Source organism: Puma concolor, chromosome A1, assembly GCF_028749965.1.
Source record: "Puma concolor isolate L17-30 chromosome A1, mPumCon1.1.hap2, whole genome shotgun sequence".
NCBI lineage: Eukaryota > Metazoa > Chordata > Mammalia > Carnivora > Felidae > Puma > Puma concolor.
The window spans coordinates 53,587,518-53,607,961 of record NC_141667.1 but is presented as its reverse complement, the minus strand read 5'-3'; the positions used below and the strand labels follow the sequence as shown (position 1 = coordinate 53,607,961).

The following is a 20,444-nucleotide window of genomic DNA, read 5'->3' as shown; positions in this document are numbered from 1 at the left end:
GTGGACTTATAACTTATGAGGGAGGTTTATTGCCTCCTTTAAGTTACTTTTTGTCTATTAATTCAGAGAGGCAGTCACTATATGGAGACTAAATGGACTAACATTAGTCATCATAATAAAGTATATCTTAAAACCCCACTTGGAAATAGTCCTGTTTGGAAATTGAAAATATCCTGGGCTCTCTACATAACCATCAGTGTGTACTCTTGGAATGGACAATGTTTCAACTCCTTGCCAATATGCCTGGGGCAACATTTTTGTCCCCTATCCTTCATTTTCATTCCCTAAATTCTTTAGACTAGTTGGCAACTTTCCCTAGCTGATATGTAGAGCTACATATATAGCCTACAGCCTGATATAGCCTATAGCCACTATATCTGGATATGGGGTAGGAACTCACATTTCAAGATATCTAATCAATCCCTAATCCTTTCGTGCTTTCAGATTCAAAGTACTCAAATGATACAGGCATCTTCCAGGACAAAAATAAATAAATAAATAAATTTTATTGTGGCAGGGATTAATCTCATTTCCATTGAGAATTTCCCTCCTTTCTTCCTTATATTATAGGCAGTTTTTACTGGGAGAGGGTAACCTTTAGAGAAGAATATGATGGTTGTGCTGGAGAAATGGGTTTCTTTTGGTCTATATTAAGTCTTGAACAAGACTGTATAACCTGTAATAGCTTTGAGACATCATACTTCCTGTTCGCATGATAGTATTTTAGTTACATGAGACTAAACTATAGCACTCTTGGAGGAATATGACATCCATTTAGGATTTTGTTTTCTCTTAAATTTTCCAAAATGGCAGAGTTTCTCATCTCAGAAACACTACAACATTATTTTTCAAAGAACGAGTTCAGATTCTACCTGAAGAAAAGCACAATCATCTACAGAAAACATTTTTTAAAATATTCTACATTGGTTGTAGAATCAAGATGAGAAATAAAAACTATAAAAATTTCAAAAGTAACTGCACAAAAAATAAACTGCAGCTGTTCACTAATAACTTGATCTTTATAACTTGAGCATAATCTCAGTAGCTACATTTTATCTCAGGAACTTCTTGGCACTGATCAGAAGATGATTTATATACAACAGGAAAAGATGAGAATAGAAAGTTTCTAAACATGCTACAACATTCCTTTGGGTATCTAGGTTGGATTCATTAGACAAGCTGGCTTCAGGAACTGACTGGAGATCTCAACCAGGAAAGGTTAAAGGTGTTCTCTGTTCATTTTAACAATTCCTCTTGGGTTTTTGCTAACTGCTTTTTCTCAAAAATTCAACCGAACTATGGAATGTCTGGATACAGTATTTCTGGTGAAATGGATTACATTATGCCAAAGTCTGAGCATCGGTTTCATACCTCACATTAAAAGCACCCAATAAAACTACAGCAAATTCAGAGAGAAGGATCCCAGAGTCCAATTTCAAAAGGCAATACTAAACACCATTATCTGGCAACGTAAATATAACACCACTACCACCAACAAAAAGTACTGGATGAATCTAACCTTTTAAATTGTTTTGGATATTGTCAGTAACTTAGAATCTTTCTATTCTGTCAAAAGCGACCGCATTGTCCTCTTAATATCTCAGCCTCTTAATTTTTGCAATTCTGGCTGTTTAATATAAATATAAAATGTATGTGTTAGCTTCTGTTGAACATGAATAAAATGGTTGCTTCTGATATCATCATCACACAGGATACAAATAATAATACAAATAATACAAAGTTGAATTTTGACAAAGAGGTAAACCATACTGCTTTCTCTACCCCCTAATCACCTAAACTTTACAAAGTTACACAAAATTTCACAAAAGTCGATTTGCTTTTTTTCCGGAGCACTTAGTTTTCCACCTTTACTTATTTTGATGTAGAAAGAACCGTAACCAAAGAACCTAAACTAATTCTCCAAGGAGTTAACACCATTTTGCCAGCTGTGCACATATCCAAGCCAGTCACCTTCCTTAGTCGGAGACGTTTGCATCTTAAAGCTGAGATCTCTTGCAATAATTGGGCTAAAAGAAGTCTAAAAGGTCTTATATAGCATAACAAATCCAAAATTGGGAAAATTAGGAAGTTAAGGAGAAAGTTTGCTTTGAAGCATAAGATTGTTTGTTAAATATTATGTTAGTGCTTTTAAAAAATATTACCTTGAGAGAAAAACCCCAATTATATTCCAGTTCCAAATATTCATCTAAATGATATATTCAAGTAAAATATGAGAGAAGTAAATAAATAAAAACCCCAAATCTATAAGACTTATGGAAAAAGGAGAAAATCTTAACTAAATATCCCTTAAGGGTGTAGAAGGGATAAGTAAAGTACATTATCTACTCATCTAGCTATCTACTTCTCCCATCCACCTAGGTTTGTCACATGATGAGTATGCATTCACTCTCTCTCCTTTACCATCTTCATCTTTTTGGCTTAATGATGAAGTCTTTGAGAGGCATCCATCACCCTAGATGTTATTCATTGAGGTTAAACCTAAGGCAAAATTAAGAAATTATATTATTTCTAGAAACTACTGTTACAGGGAGGGAGAGAGTCAAAAGTGTTCTGTAATCCTTTCAAAATGTGCTTCAACCAAGAAAGATATCATTCCTTTGGCACTATCCTTTTTGAGTTCCATTAAAAATGGTTTTACCCTGGGGCACCTGGGTGGCTCAGTCAGTTGAGCAGTTGAGCAGGCCTTCTCTGGAGTTTATTTAGTTCAGGTCATGATCTCACGGTTCTGGGATGGAGCCCCGAGCTTTGGCTCTGCACTGACTGCACAGAGCATGCTTAAGATTCTCTCTCTCCCCCTCTCACTCTGACCTTCCTCTGCTTGTGCTCATGCTTTCTTTCTCTCAAAATAAATAAATAAACTTTAAGAAACGGTTTTACCTTAATCAGTTTTCCAAGGATGAAATAAAATTGTTTATAGAAGAAAAGGTCTTTTGTAAGCAAGATGCTTAAGAAGCCTGTGAACAGGAAGAAGGGCAGCCCCTCAGCCTGGTGTTATGTTCCAGACAATAAACTGCAAACATCAGCCCTGTTCACCCTGGGATTTTGTCCTATTATTGATAAAATGTAGCCTATATAGAAGGCTGCACAAAAGGAAAGGATGTCACTGGAAGGGCATTACCTATCCTTCAACACTGAAACCTCCCTTCAGAATTGAGTTTGGGATCTATGTTTATGGGTTGTTTTTGTCCCCCACCAAGAGTGCAGGGGGAACCAATGTGATAGAGTGGCCAAATTTTAACTCAGACGGTTGCAATTCAGGGGCTGCATCATTTAACGCTTTAGGAAGCTGGAGAAAATTCAGGTTTCATTAATATATTTTAATCATAGTCAATAAGGAGAAACCTTAAGAAGGTGAACTCAGAATGTGTTTGGTTTGGTCCTGATTTAAAGAGAGAAGAGGAATCTTGATTAATCAAGGAACATGTGAGCCTACCAATCTTCATAACACAGATTCCTCTCTTTTACCATCTTCTCTGTGTTCTTCTCCTTTACCTTCTCTATCCCTCTCACTTCCCTCTTCTTATTTTCATTTTATTTACTTATTTACTTATTTATTTATTTATTTATGAGAGGCAGGGAGGGGCAGAGGAGAGAGAGAGAAAGAAAGAAAATCTTAAGTAGGCTCCACGCTCAGCTCCTATGTGGGGCTCCATCCCACAACCATGAGATCATGACCTGAGCTGAAGCCAAGGGTGGGATGCTTAACTGACTGAGCCACCCAGGCTCCCCTCCTCTCCTTATTTTCAATGCCCAATTTGCTCACCTTTCTTATCTAACCTTTTGTTTCTCATCTTGCCATTCTTTCTGGCTTTTACCTTCTCCCCTCCCCCAACGATTGTATTCTGTAATGACCAGGCTTTGGGCAAGAGCCTTTCCAAAACATGCTTTAGTCCCTAGTTCAAAGAAGAAACAGCCCTCTATACCTTGCCCTCAAAAAAAGAGATTTTTAAGTAAGAATGAATCCCACAATTTCTGACAGTTTTGTTTTGTATTTTCTGGCTACTGATTATTTCAAATTGACTCTATTTAAAGGTTTCTTCATTAACTTTGTATTTAAAATATGAACATGGCCAAGGGTGCCTGGGTGGCTCAGTAGGATGAGCATCAGACTTCTGGCTAAGGTCATGATCTCACAGTTCCTAGGTTGGAGCTCCATGTTGGGCTGTGTGCTGACAGCTCGAAGCCTGGAGCCTGCTTCAGATTCTGTGTCTCCCTCTGTCTCTGCCCCTCCCTTGCTCATGCTGTGTCTCTCTCTGTCAAAAAATAAATAAACGTTAAAAATTTGTTTAAAAAATAAAATATAAACATGGCCAACTTATTGTTCTCTTTTGTTCCTGACTAAAGTACATCCTATCATTAGAATTCCACACATTGTATCATTGTATTCCTTTTTATTTTCTATTACAGAAAGAAAGAAAGAAAGAAAGAAAGAAAGAAAGAAAGAAGAAAGAGTAAGAAAGAAAGAATGAATATCCCTTCCAGGGTATATTTCTTTATGTGATCCTATCATTTTCCCAGGATTGCTCTCTGGGCTCTGAAAAGGTAGATGTTTTAAATAGTGTAACAATATCTGCAAACTGGTTTCTATCATCTAGATGAACCAAGCTACATATTTTGTTGCTTAGTTATTAGATCCACTGTGTGTGTCTCCAAAGAGTATTGCTATACCTTCGGATGGCAGTGTGTTTTTCTGAAAAACAGGTCATGATGAATTTGCACATACAAGAGTTTCTTACGTTTGTCTCGAGTCTCAGTTTATTACATTTCTATACCTTTGGAAGATACTCAGAATAAAATATCCCTGCCTTCTGCATATGTTACTCTTCTTATAAAACCAGAATTTTGTCCTAATAGAGAAAAGAGTGGGCCCATTTCTCTTGCTAGAGATTATCTCAATTGTGATCACAAAGCTATTAAGAGGAAACTTTTACTCTCTTAGAAGCTAATGATAATCTTTCAAGTATTTCGTCTACATGGACTTTTCATCACTGAAAATGGGTAGATAAAGAAGCAAATGGATCATGTGACAATAACAGCAACAAAAGTACACTTTTGCAATGGAGATCTACTGGAATTTATGTCATACTTAGCACAAATCTATGGTAAAGAAGTGAAATTAAAATAACTACAGAGAAAATGCATTCAATAATTTCAGCTTATAGCATCCAGAAATCATGGGGGTAATGTTTTTCTAATTCTGTAGCTGATTGTGTATTCGAAAATATCTAAAAACTATGTTTAATATTTTAAGGTGTAGTTTTCTAAAGACAGAGAGACATTTTCAAATGTACTTAAAAATATTGATGACTCAGGAGATACATGTAATAAACACATACCAGTATATCCCTTATGGCTAAAAACTGCACTCCAAGAAAATTAACAAAAATTAAGTGAGTCGGTATTAAAGTTTCCTCATAACTCTCAAGTTTATCAGATTTAATTACAGTACATTCCAGGATACATAAAATAGAAACAGAAGCAAAAATTTGAGCTACTTTTCAAATTGTTTGGTCTATCATATCCTTAAAATCACTGTTTCCAGGAATCATAAATATCAGAAAAGTCATCTTTAGTAAATATTAAAGCACATCCATTCTTTTAAATTTTCTTGAGTCCTTGAATTCTCTATTATCATAGCACATTTTATCAATTTCAATTAAAAAGAATATACCTTGACTACATTTGGCTAACTACTATTTCTGTTCTTTAAATACATGTCTATTTTTGTTATTAGGAGGCATTAAATCAGTATTAAAAGTAAATTCTAACAAAGTAGTAATGTTGCAGTGTGAATGAATGTAGTTGTTTCTGTTAACAAATCTACCATTATCTCAGTTCTTGAAAATTAGCTTTTCAACTTATTCTTAGTCTACCTTATATGTCTTCAAGTTCTGTGTCTCTCCAAGACCCAGGTGTGCACATAAGAAGTAGATAAATGCTTCCTGCTTACACTATATTTGATTAAAGAGTTAACATACACAGGTCTATAATAGTTAAGATATATAATTAAATGTCAATGAGCAGTCAGGGTCTATTACTTACACTCCAAACAACAATACAACCACACAGCTGATCATTAAAGGTGTGTATGTGTGTGTGTGTGTGTGTGTGTGTGTGTGTGTGTGTGTGTGTGTGTATTATACAACCACACAGCTGATCATTAAAGGTGTGTGTGTATATATTTAAAAATCCTTTCACAAACTGAAAATTATGCACACCAAGCTGACAGAGGATACTCATATTCATATGTTGAAGTATTACATGGAATTTCCTAAGCCAGAATGAAAACAACGTTTTCTAGATGCATTATAAAATTCTGCTGATTTAGTAAGGACTGGTGTCATGGAGCAGGAAGTAAACGAATCAGATGCATGCCCATTAGTACTTTAGAAAGTCTTTCTTTCTAAAAGTTATATCACTTTCCTGTTTTTCTTTTTGTACATTCATCCCCTACCTGCAGTCTTTGTAATTTATTTCAAATTTTATGATTTAAGGACAATTTTCCTGAAGCCAATTGAGATGTTTAGGTATACACAAACATTACTGCAATACATCACATACACGATTATGCACTCCATTTTCTTAACAATACATTTGTTCCTTAAGATTTTTTTTCTAAGAATGTAGAAAAGGAAAACTAGGTGGAATTCACACCTGAAGGAATTTGTACAGCATGTGCAAGAATGAACGTTTGAAATTGACAAGAAAAAAAACCTGGTAAGACCTCTGAGATATATTTGAGTTGTGTCTTTGACACAGCAGTTCCTCTTAAACCTGAGACACTAAGGGCATTTGGCAGCCTCAAAACAGACCCATGATCCCCATCTATGTGATTACACTATTCAAAATGTTAAAAAATAGTAGACTCTAAGTGCAGTCTACCATTCAGTTTTAAAATCAAAATTTGGATTCTTAAGCTTATTATTTGTATATGTTTGCTATCTAAGTAAAGAAGAGCTGACTTTCTTAATATTGCCACTTAATTGTAATTTAAATATTCCTGTTAAATAGTTGCTAGCAAATGCTTCAGAGAAAGTGTAGCATTAGCTATAGCTGGAAATCATAGATCCTCACCTTCGTTTCCTATGTGACTTTAAACAATAATTTATTTCCTTGCTTCCCTTGTTTTACTCTTAGATCAATATTTTGTTTTGTTTCATTAGTCTTTGTTTAAATAAGATTGGTTAATTATCTTATTCAAAGGTTATTCAAATAAGTGTGTAATAGCTAGCACTATTTACTCTTATTTTTATAAATATTGTATTATTAAGTGCTATTTTCTTCCTAAGTAGAAACTCATTAGTGTAACCAATTAATTGGTAAAGAAAGAAAAATATATTTTTACTACAGAAAATTGAGATTTAAGTTCAAATGCATGGTTAAAAAAATATCATCTATCACATTCACCTTTTATCCTAGAGTTGGTGCTAATCTAATGCAAAATAGTGGATCAATATGTAATATTCCAAAATAAATGTTTAGAGCATTAGGCTCAGAGATAATCTACTTGAATTCAATGCAAACATAGCAATGCCAAATGAAGTAGATGTAGCCTTTGGGCTGGAAGGGAGAAAATTATCTTCATGTTTCCCCTGGATAATCAAGTCATTGCAGAGAAAACATTATGATTGACAAGCAAATGTAACATTTTTAATGTAATTATGAGAAGTTTGTATCTGCCTTTTACTACATATAGGTATGTGCACAGAACTACCTTAGTAAATTGAGTTAACACTGAGCCATCTATTAAAAATAGGATTAGTCCATTAAACTACATACTGCCATTCTTATTACTCTATCATTTAGAAGGAAAGCAAGGCTTCATTAGTAAATATTTAATACTGTTCTCTAAAATAAAAACACAATAATGTGACCCACCTCCCAATCCTGGTCGCAGACGATTGTCATAACCATCGAGGAGTCGGTCCAAAATCCTGGTGAAGACTGTAGTATTGTCTTTAAGTTCATCTTGCAATGAGGGTTGTCCATAGCTGAAAAAAAAGCATAAATGCAGGTATTAATCTAAATTATACATTTCTATTAAAACCTTTTTCCGAATAAACCCTTCCCTGGATATTCCTACCTTCTTTTCTATAGAATCTTAATTTGAAAATTCCTTTTGGTAAAGTAAAAAAAAAAAAAAAAAAAAGTAAGATTTTAATTTTTACCATTTTGTCATATTTGTTCTTACAGATGGTAAGTTCTTTATTCTATTATTTCTTCTATGTAAGCAAAATAACAGTAAATGTGTTTTGTCTCTTTACATGTATAAATTTCAGCACATATACAATGCTATAATGCATGTTTTCTCTGGGCAAGCAAGAATGTTAATGCATGCTAGGGAGAGAAAAAAAATCTGACAAACCTCTTCCAAAATTAAAAAAAATGTATTTATGAGCTATCAAATTAATAGTTTTGTTTTCATTTAATTAACATGCAGCATTAGTCTAAGATTTCACCTACCAACATAAGCTTCCTTCAATCCACTTTATATATATATATATATATATATATATATATATATATATATATATTTGTCCTTCTGATGTTCTCTCAGGGTATTTAGATGAGACAAATAGTTAAAACTTGTTTCTTAGGATAATTACAGTTTCAAGTCAGTGTGTAATTTCCATTCCCCTAAGGTTTATGAACCAATTTTTGTGACGTGTCTATTTAAAACTCTAATTGAATTTGTATCATTTCTGTCTTAAAAGTAAAAGATACCTTGAAAAAGATACGTTCCAATATTCTTAATTTATGGTTTAGTAAACTGTAGTGTGGGATTAGATTTTGTTTAAGAAAACACAGCTATTTGTGAGCAGAGCTTAAACTCGAACTCAGTTTTCTTCAACTTTTAGTCTAAAACTTTAATTCTATTCTTCTATCCTGGAGTAATTGTTTCTATTTAAATCTTGTCATTTGCAAGTATAGTTCCTACCCCATACCATTAATCTTTGAGTTTCAACCACATAGTGACCACAGTTCAAATATTGTGTATTTCTTATATTAATCACATTATCATTTTTGCTCATTGAATCATATTCTATGTAATGATTAGGATGACACCTCCAAAAGCCTTTGAGAGAAGAGTTTTCTATCTTAGGGTGGATCACACTCACTGATATATTTCAATAATAGCTCTGACCTTGAATACAAGAAAAACGAGTTCAGAATGTAAACTAAGAAACACCACAAAAATATCACTTTCATGCTTTCAACTTCATATGCTTTCGGCTTCACTCTTGTGTGTTTATATTACTGCTCAATGTAAAAAATTAGTAATTGAAACCAGGATACACTTATTTGACCAGAACAAGAGATATAATCAAAGTAACATTTCAAAAACAAAGACTGTTTTTTAAAAGGTAATTAATTTTATATTGCCAAAATTCAATGGACATTTTTCTGATAAAATTTGAATTTAATAAAGCTATTAAAACTAAAAGCTCTTCATGATATTAAATGTATGAAATGTACCTCTATGAAACAATTTTTCATTCTCCTAAATTCAACATTATACCATATAGATTGAGAGTTTACTCTCCTTTGGCAAAATTAAACATCTTACTAGTTTTTTAAATCAAATTTTTACTGAGCTCTGTGTCTTCCAGGGTGTCTCATTAGTAGATAACACCAATAAAGCAAAAATAGTTGTCTGAATGCAATTATTTATAAAAACTCGTCACAAAACGAACTGCCATGTATGCATCTTTCAAGGATATTGGAAGGTCATCTTGATAAAGGTGGAAAAGAAATGCTAGTACACTTTAAGTTGTGAGGAAGGCCTGATCAAGGGGTCTAAGGAAGAAAGCATGAAATAAGAAGGGGGAAAGATGAGATGGGGTGACGTGACAGAGCACAATTACATTGTTGATAGGATTCCTAGAATATGCGGTTGTCTATTACCTTTTCCTGCATTTTCTTTGTGTTTAAGCTTATATCAGATTCAGGAAATGTTTTTATTTCTGGTTTTATCTTACAAATGCCATTTCCAGCAATTGTATTCATTGTCATACAAAAGCCAAAAGAGACTTTCCTTCCCTCCCAGAAAACTAGTTCTGCTATCCCAACTGGAATACTAATCTTTATTTCATGGGATTTTTCTAATCAGGTTATTCTTTTATCTCTACTTCTAATTTACCATGTCCAGTTGTAATTGTCAGAAAATAACCCCAGGATAAAGAACAAGATTATGTATTGCTCTTAAACACTTATGCCAATGTAAGGTTTCCTAAACTGAACATATAATTCAAAAAGAAATGTCAGTTACAGTACCTGATTTTGATTCCATATGAACCACTATATAATAAAACGCTGTGCACTAACTCCATCTACAGGTCATTACAATAGTAACACTTCTTATAATTTTTCAAAAGCCATGAATAACATTTAACTCCTCAGATTAAGAGTATCTGGTTATAGTGAATCTCCTCATTATCTGGTAAGTCATTATTTACCATACACAATAGCAGAAAATAAAAACAGACAACTTCCCAACTCAAAAAATCCTCCTAAATTCATATCTTTCCAGCTAGTGCTTCTCTCCACCTTAATTCATGAGAGTTCACTTTCCATTACATTTTGAAGAACCTTAGGTGTTTATAATACGTCTAAAACGTTCTTATGGGCCATAGGAGTAGACTATGCAAGAAATATAAAAGCAGATAAAGAAAAATTTTTAGTTCTTCTTGGTTCTTTGGTCATTTATATCATTGCTTCTATAATGTGTTTATATGCTTTATTTGATCACTAGTAAATATTTTGAATATGGTTAAGCACATTATTAAATTTTTATCATAACTCGTCTCCATAGCAGTTACGCTTAAATGGGAAAGTTCAATTTTACTTAATGTTCTCAAATAGTTGTTTGGCATATTCTACCTCAATCGATTACACAAATAATGGTTTCAAAACAATATGCACATGCATTTATAGAGACGTATGACTTTCAAATTACAAATATTATTTTAAACTTCCCACTTTCATATAGTCACAAGTTACTCTATGATCTTTACAACTGGCTAGAAATTTTCTTGTTGGAAAATCAACTCACATAGTACACAGACATTAATTGGAGTAACTTTTTCTATGAATTACGAAACAACTTATTTTGTTCAGTTACAACTGAACAGTAAAAAGTTCAATTTAAGATTTAAATGTTGAATGAATACATTCCTTTAACAAAAGCGTGTTAAGTGTATTCTAACTATCACGCAAATAAGATGATTATTTTTTCATACTGCTCTTCTTTATTCTTAGTTGGAATTTTATTGCAGTTAAATTTTTTTGGATTCCCTTAGTCATGAATTCATCCAAGGACAATTTTCTTCCCCCTGAAAGAATAAACAAAAAGTTACAGAAATTCTCATGCAGATTTAAAATAAAGTGCCCCCACCTTCTTCCAGTCAATGTGCTCAGAAGGAGGGTCCAGGCCCAAAGATAGTCAGAGAGACCCGGACTTTTCTTCATCGTGGGCTTGTGCAGCTGAAAAGTAGAACAAGTAGAGATCAATGTCTCTTGCAAGAAACATCAGGTTATAACCACTAGGGCTGACTGAGGCAGTTCAGATGAATGCTTTGAAGTCAGGAAATGACCTCACTGGGATATGACACCTCATTGGAAGCAATGGAAACCTGGACCATCCATTCTCCACTTTCCCTTCCATTTCTCCATTCAGAAATATATCAGTGCCTTAATTTCTCCTGTAAAAGAATACAAGTTGAAATCCTTTCAGGTGACAATACTGCTCAACATGAAAACTGTGAGTTTTTTTTTTCCTCCAGGTTTTATATTTCTAATATAGTTTGAATTACTCTCTTCTTGTTGTTTATCATTTGAGAATATTGACCTTTCTGATTTGAGTTTCCACGCCTGAACTGTGCATTGAAATTTGTAAGCTGGTGTCTATAATGGGGAGAACATGCTTAGGAGCTGAAATGGGGTTGGTTAATATGCTTCAATGACTGACTTCATCTTTGAATTCTGGATTTACCTTGGTTTCAGAAGCAACTGTATTTATCTTAAAAAAAAAAACAACAACAACATAAGAAACACACTGTTGAATGCTGAAGTCGTGCTTATATTCTCTGCCTATGATTGCCTTGTTAAATACGCTCACTAATGCTTCTGTGAGGCTAAAGGACACACTTTACAGTCAAGCCATGTGCTAATCTCTCTCATACACACAAACCACACTCACATAAATGCATACAAACATGCCCACACATATCTTTTAAGCCCTCTTGAATTCTGCCAGGTTGCTGCTAGAAAATGTTTCATCTCAGACAGATGGGAGCTAGAGTGCTTTGCTTTGCATGAATAAGGGGATCTTTTTTTCCCTCTTAGGTAAAGTGCAATCAATCACCATCTGATGGTCGAATTTTAGACTTGATAGTGGGATGCTGGAAGAAAGGAGGAGTATGGAAAGCTTAGAGAATTTTGAAAAACTAGGACCTATCTGTGGAGACGATTTTTAAAAATCAGTGCACTACCTGGGTAAGAGCAGATGTGGCAACACTTTATTTAATTTGCTACAATTAATGGCAGCTATAACATGAGAAATGTTAGAGGTATTTATTAGCCCTTCCCTGAATCTATACTCCTTAGTACAGTGAGTGATTAATGGATTGCATGTCTTTTAAAGCATGTTTTTTATTAAGCACTGTATAGTTTAATGTGGTATGCCTTTAAGTACATCTACACAAATGCTTTCCACACTCTTGGGGATCATTTATATCAGTAAAAACCATTACAAACAGGCATGTAAGCAATGAAACATAATTAATGTGTTTAGAGTGAAATGGTCTAGATCTAGAGATAAGAGCTGTGAGCTTCATAGTTTCTACTTAATTTAGTCACTGATTTTGGCACAGATGACAAGAATTATTGGATAAATATCATTATGTTAAAATATTGCATCTAAATTGCACAGTTATAATTCATTCTTGCATTAATCTTCAACATTTGTTATGAAGGAAAAACAATTTCTCTTATCCATTAATAATTGTTGGCCTTTGTAAAATAAAAAAAAAAAAAAAAAAAAAAAAAAAAAGGTGATTCCTGAAGGGGTAAATGAAACAAAACAAATCCCAAGGCATGGTACCATAGCTTTTTGTCCTCCTCTGGCATTTTAAAGAGAAAAACAAACCTATCATGGCACTTGAGTTGTTGAGTAAGAAAGTTTCTTGCAAATACAAACATAATAGTTTAAAAGAAATGCTAAGCTGCCTCCTTACCCTTTTCCACCTTCAACCTCCCCCCTGCCAAACACACACCCTCCAAACACCTATATCCCGCACCACCCATATCAAATGATAAGTTGAGTTTTTTATGTTCAGAACCAGAGAGACCCCTACACCAGAGGGCATTTTAGCAGCGTCCACTGGAAAGGAGAAAAGAGGCATTTTTGCAGCCAGAATGAGAAAGTGCCTTCCCAAGGATGGAACATTAACACAGGTTTTCTGTCCCAGCATCTTAACTTTAAACGATGCCCCCCAAAGCCCCTCCCCACCTCATCCCAGCTCCCTCTTGAAAAAAAAAAAAAATCAAAACAACATGTCACCACCCACCCCGCGGAATAAATTCATATCTGCCTAAGAAAAGAAGGAAAGACAAGAAGAGGTACCGGGGTGGGGGGGTGGGGGGGATAATGCTTCTATATCGCTGCGGTTTTCACCCTGAAAGAAAAACATTCGTTGTTTCTACCTGCTATGGGATCAGGCTCTTGTCCTGTTCCCTGTTTCTCTTTTTTTTTCTCTAGCATTCCCGTCTCTCCAGCTAGGAAAAGCCACGTTCAAGGCTGTGCGTGTAGCGGTCCGAAGCCGCACTTACCTCGGGCCCCCTCTGGGCACAGGATCGCTCAAGACCCGGGAAAAGTGTGCGAGAGAAAATCGCGGAGAACCTGGAGCCAGCGCGAGTCCGCGAGTCCCGGCGCGCCGGGAGCGGAGGGGCGTCCTCGCTCTGCCTCTCACTCACTCGGTCTGAGCCATCATGGACTCTGCGTGCTCCTTTGCTGAAGATTTCACACCCAAATTTGCTTCCCAGTATCCGATCTGCAGCTATACAACAAAAGATTTCTCTTTACCAAGACAGTAGTAATACGTCCCAGGGCAAACCGGATGTGAAATAGGCGGTGACTTCATGCCAGAGAGATTTTATTTTAGAAAGGAAGGTGGTACCAGCCTCTGGATCTGGAGACCAATCCGCCCATTTTTTATATGCAGCACAATTTAACTTGCATCGCTCTGGCCCTAATCCCCTTCTCTCTGGCTGCAGACTCAAATCCTTCCACAATCTGCTGCAAGCTTTCCCTTTTTTTGTGGGGAGTAGAGATGAGGGAGGAAAGGGTAGCAAGGGTGAGAGGCGTAGGGACTCCACTCAGTACCTTTTCACACTTCCAATTCATGAACACTGTTTTAAGGTGTGCCCATCAAAAAAAAAAAAAAAAAAAAGACAACTGATAAGTATAACTAGTCCAGCTTTGATCAAAGATTCAACCACTGCATGCACATGAATGAGTGCAGGGAGCTAGCTGCAGGGTTGCACATGTGGAGAGCCGCTGTCCTCTCGCCTGCCTCCCTCGCACGCACTCCCACACACATGTCTGAGTCCCTGTGTCTTGCAGAGTCACGAATGATGAGGGATGGCGGGGAAGAGTTCTGGCCAGTAGGGAATTGGCCACCGGGCTTCTCGAGGCTTTCGCACTTTCACAGGTTGTGAGCGCTGTCCACCCCACCTTCGTCTGTAGCTTAGAAGACAGCAAGAAACGCGCTCCGGAACCGGGTTTTCAACCTCTGGAGGCAACTGTTTTCCTGTTTACGTTATGTAGGAGAAAACACAAGCTCCTTTAAATAAGAATTGTGCTGGGTTCCCGGGGCGAGGAGTATTTAACTTTAAATAAATCACCCAGATCATTTCTAGGTTTGAGAGTCATATCTCCATTTCCGGAATCATTGCCTTGCCTCGAACTCCATCATTCTCCGGATTGGGAAAATGGGAGAGGGGGAGGAGAGAAAATTAACAAGATTTTCAGAAGTCAGGACAAAACCGTCTTCTACTTTTTTTTAAATTAATTAATTTTTTCCCTCTTCCCTCTTCTATTACCCTCCCCGGTGGCTCTCCACCCACGAGTAATTATACACTTAGGGAAGGAGGGTGTGTTCCAACATCAGTCTAACTAAATCTCCAAGGAACTAGGGGCGACTGTAGTTCTCTCTTCGGATTTTGTGAATGGGTGTTTGTAGCAGAGAGGAGATGGGTACTGTCTTCCTGGGAGTGCTTTCTGAAATGATCTGAAACTCTGGGAGCTGTCCCTTCAGCACTTGCACACGACTAGGTAGGAGGTGCTGAAATGGTGGGGTGCCTCCATGTAATGCTTCTGGTGAGTAAGGTCCGAACTTTGATGAGCTGCCTAATCATTTTGTCCAAGAAGACTTCTAGCAGGGGAGACGTTTTGGATAGGGGCGGAGCTTGGCCAAGTGAAATAAAAAACCTAAATGGTCAGTCTATACCACTCACGGCTTTATGATGCTACAAACGTTCCTTGACCCTGTGCTGCAATACAATCAGCTTACATAGTTACAACTTAAGACAGGTGATTGAGATGATCAGGAATATAAAATTGAAGACCACCTTCCACAACCGGCTTTGTTATCTTGAGTTTTGAACTGGAAATGTTACTGGGAAATGATTTTAGAAATAAATCTTTAAGGAAGAGAAATTTGAAGATCATTTTATGTTGCCTCCTGTGTTCAGACACAACAAAGGTCAACGTACTCTTAAAGATATCTTTGAGGCTCATCATAGCTTCCCTATGTGATATTACTCAATTTTTTAAAATTTATTTATGTGCTTATCCATTAATCATGTATTGATTGAGCAGTTGTGAGAATAAAACTCACTTTACTAAGATTTTGAAATCCTGGGTTAACAATTAGAAAACACTATTTTCTTACCTGACAATATATAACGCAATTCCATGGTTATGTTTTGATTCAGCAAAGACTGATAGTCCCAGAAATGTAATCTTTTCATCTTTTTTTCCCCCCTCCTGGTAAAATTGTCACAGCTCCTTCTACTCTTCTACACTGTTTTGCAAATGGGAATGACTTTCTATCTTATATCTAATGTCACACAACCAATCACTCTACTGCTTATGTTTTTTTTTTTTCCAAGCACAGTTACTGAAACATCATTTGCACAATAATCACTTTGAGAACAATGCCAATGATATCTTTCTTCAGACTGAAAGTATTATGTGACAATTGTGCAGCATTTCCATACATTTTAAAACAAATAAATATTTATAAATAATTATTGGGTTTATCTTAAAACTACAGTGCACATATGGAAATGGAAATGTCCATACTATGAGTTTCTGTTTAAAATACAACACTCACGTGGGGGCACCTGGGTGGCTCAGTCAGTTAAGTGTCTGACTTCAGCTTAGGTCATGATCTCGCAGTTTGTGAGTTCGAGCCCCGCATCAGGTTCTGTGCTGACAGCTCAGAGCCTGGAGCCTGCTTCAGATTCTGTGTCTTTCCCTCTCTCTGCCCATGCTCTGTTTCTCTGTCTCTCAATAATAAATAAATGTTAATTTTTTTTTTAAATACAACACTCACAGGGCAGTTTTTACTAGATGATATTTGTATAACTTGCTTTTGGGCATGTATGTTTTTAATAAATAAATTGTAGCCATTTAAGTGTTGAAAATTTGACTACTCCAAAAACAGCAATTGCAACTCTAGATTATCAGTATTTATTATTTCCCATCAAGATATCATTAACATATGAACATAAAACCAAGGAATAAATATAGGAATATAAGAAATTAATAGTAAGGAATTAATTTACTTTATATTGTCCTGTTATATTGGATCTTTTATTTATTTATTATTTTTTTATTCTAGAGGGAGAGTGTGTGAGCAGGGGAGAGGGTTAGAGGGAAAGTGAGAATCTTAAGCAGGCTCTATGCTCAGCATGAAGCACCCCTGTGGGGGCTTGATCCCAAAACCCTAGAATCATGTCTTGAGCCAAAATTAAGAGTAGGACACTCAACTAACTGAGCCACCCCAGGTGCCCCTTGAACATTTTAAATAATTGTTGACACTCTTGTTTTTTTTTCTTCTACCCAGGGGAATAAATCCCTTCAAAGTGTGTATGCACCTGATTGAAGTAAATTCTTGAAATAGTAATAACCATGATATTTAATATTCTTAAAGGGTTTACTTGGTGCCAAGTAATGTGCTAACAAATTTGCATAAACCTAACAACTTATTCCCAAAACATGTCTGTGAGAGATAGTTTTAATATACCTGTTTTACAAATCATTCAATAAATGATAGATTAGAGAGAGTGAGAGATTTGCCAAAGGTCATGTGGATAGAGAATGTTCATGCATTTCAGTTCTTCCGACTCCAAAGCTTAGTTTCTTAACCACACTTCCACAGTACTTTATGTCCTTTGTTATTCTGGTTGTAAGCTCATGTTAAAATCTGTTGTATTCATCTTACTCTATGTTTAACCATCTTCTTATCAGTTACATGAAACCTTCCTTTGAACATTTTTTAAAAACATGTATTCACAGTGCGCCTGGGTGGCCCAGTCAGCTAAGCATCCCACTTGGGCTCAAGTCATGATCTCACATTATGTGAGTTCAAGCCCCACATCAAGCTCTTTGCTGTCAGCCCGGAGCCCACTTCAGATCCTCTATCTGCCTCTCTCTCTGCCTCTTCTGCATGTGTGCACACACACTCTCTCTCAAAAATAAATCTTTAAAAAATAATATTTATTCACGACAAGATTCTTCCTTTTGCTGGTCTAGTGCATCAAACTACAACACAGCGTCAAGCCTACTTTAGTGTTTCAGAGGTTCCTACTATTTCCCTTCTGTCTTACAAGGCCACTCCCTTAAGGGACCCTCAAACAGTCACTGGTTCTGGGACGAAGGGATTTGAGGTCAAACCTAGGACCACAGATCCTGGGGAGGCCTGATAGCTCTATTTCCAGTGTAGCAGTCTGGTACATTTTGCTTTTTCTGTCAATTTTAAATGGCAGGAAGCCCTGACCTAATTGAAGAAGTGGTACTGATTCTTTTCAACAGAAATGTTTTTACTTTCTCCAACTAAATGTGAACCAAATGAGAAAAAAAAATAGCAAGAGTGTTCTCATTAATTCAGTGTGGCTTTTTATCATTTACAAAATAATTTGGGGTGAGGGAGAAGAAGAGACAAGTGAAAATAATGAAATATCAAATAAGTTTCAACTGCAATCTAGAATAAAGTGGTCTTTTTAAATGTCTTTGCATGGTTTAGACATATACACTGAACGCATGTTGTAACATATATGAAGCATGGTTATAAATCTGTATCAGTAAATGTACAGGTTGCAGTTAAACATGATGACACCTGCATTTATGCATATAATCTCGGATATTTATATGGAATTTTTACACTCACTAAGCTAGTCCTCCTTTTCTAATTTCCCTGTATATAATACAGACCATCTTGCTAATGAACTATACTAGCACACTCAGAGAGAGATGACTTTTTTTTTTTTAAGTTTACTTATTTTTTAGAGAGGGAGAGAAAGCAGGGGAGGGGCAGAGTAAGGGGGAGAGATAAAATCCCAAGCAGGCTCCGCGCTGTTGGTGTGGAGCCTGATGCAGGGCTCAAACTCACGAAACTTGAGATCATGACCTGAACTGAAATCAAGAGTCAGTGCTTAACTGACTGATCCTCCCAGGAGCCCCTAGAGGACTATACCTTCTTTTATAATTGGTATTGAAATAATAGCTCAGTGGGAAGAAGAACTGTGATTTAAGTAACAGACCACTTTTTGAACCTTAACCTAGATACATTTACCATCTGGGTTACTTAGACAAATTCTTTCTCCCATGCTGGAAGGCTAGTTTGACATCTCCGCACAGTGAGAGACAACGTACGTATAATAAAAACAAAACAAAAATTTTCTCATGTTTGAGTCACAACTGTTTAACACTCTAAAAGGATTTAAAGATTGTTTGCCCCAACCAGTTTGACAGGTCACAAAGACTATGTAATTCTTCCTGTGATCTTTATAGAAGTAGAACTTAGGTTAGCATGGCAGTGACTGCTCACGCATGGATAGATATCTGAAGCCACTGGTATCTAAAAGCTACATGACCATTGGTATATTGCTGAAATTTTCTGAACCTCATTTTCTGAAGTTTTAGAATGAGGTAATGTTACCTCACTAGTTGATTGAGGCATTATATAGGAAAACAAAAGTGACTCACATAGTCCTCTTGCATAACACCTAGTAGGTATCCAGTGAATGCCACTTTCCTTCTCTTTCACCCCAATACAGATTCATTACTTTTCAACCCTTGTTATACATTCTGTATACCATATTCACATAACTCACAATAATGATTATATTGCCTACATTACACGTTAGACTTAATGGAAACATAAAATTCCCAGTTAATAGATTAGCTAGCTTGCACACCAGGCTAAATCTTAGGCCCATATTCTTATTTCTAGGGTGTTCTGAGAAAAAGAATGCATCTCACTACACCTGCCTTAGGCATTGTATATTTTACATATACTCTAAACCAGGAGGATTTGAAGAGTCTGCTCCAAGATAGAGCCAATCACAGTTTCTACACTAAGCCATAGACCCCTTCAAAGGTACATTTTACAACACTGTCCCATAAGATTTAAGAAAAACCCAACAAATACCTTTTAGGAATAAAATATAGATACAAAAACCAGACTCTTTTGAAGAGTCTTATAAGCAGGACAGTATCCAATCTTCTTTTGCGGCAGTTTTCAGTTTATCAGCAACTCATGTGTAACCCAGATTCATCCCCCCATTTTCTTTCAAAACTTTTCACAGATGTCAAACCCATCAACCCAAGTGGGAAAATGCAGATTTATTCAGGGTTCAGAGGAATGATAATAAGCTGATAGTTAAAAGAAATCATTTATTTTCAAACATCAAATAAATATCAATAACTTTCAAAACTTTGAAGACTCTGCAGATTCCATTAGCCACATGAAGATTGCAATGTAATTCAGGAGGGGTGTAAGAACATGAGCACAGTCTATTAAAGTGTTGTCACAATTCTAGATTAGATATTTTATTGTTATTTTCTTTAAGTTTATTTATTTTTGAGAGGAGAGAGAGTGGGAACACATGCACAGGGAAAGGGCAGAGAGAGAGGGAGAGAGAGAATCCCAAACAGGCTCCGCACTGACAGTTCGACCTGGGGCTCAAACTCACAAATCGTGAGATCATGACCTGAGCTGAAACCAAGTGTCTGATGCTTAACCAACTGCACCACCCAGGCACCCTAGATTAGATATTTTAAAATAGATGACTTGATGGAGGAAACATGCATTCTCTACTTTTATGGTAAAATTAAGGTATTCAGGGTGTGTATA

The 20,444-nt window shown here is 36.0% G+C and overlaps 1 protein-coding gene across 3 annotated transcripts in view; it reads right to left on the bottom strand.

The window, feature by feature from the left end:
* Nucleotides 1-14,217, bottom strand: part of GABRA1 (gamma-aminobutyric acid type A receptor subunit alpha1) — a 63,661-nt gene extending 49,444 nt beyond the window's left edge. Inside the window, exons 1-3 of one of the 3 annotated variants that reach the window (XM_086708995.1) lie at nt 13,852-14,217; nt 11,417-11,505; nt 7,900-8,012 (exon numbers count right to left, since the gene is read on the bottom strand). In XM_086708995.1, the coding sequence (XP_086565121.1) occupies nt 7,900-8,012; nt 11,417-11,490 (187 nt within the window). In that variant the 5' untranslated portion in view covers nt 11,491-11,505; nt 13,852-14,217. Of the gene's footprint in view, nt 1-7,899; nt 8,013-11,416; nt 11,506-13,725; nt 13,750-13,851 lie in introns of those variants that run through there. The other 2 variants (XM_086709125.1, XM_086709068.1) reach the window with 2 other exon arrangements.
* Between the last annotated feature and the right edge of the window lie 6,227 nt (nt 14,218-20,444).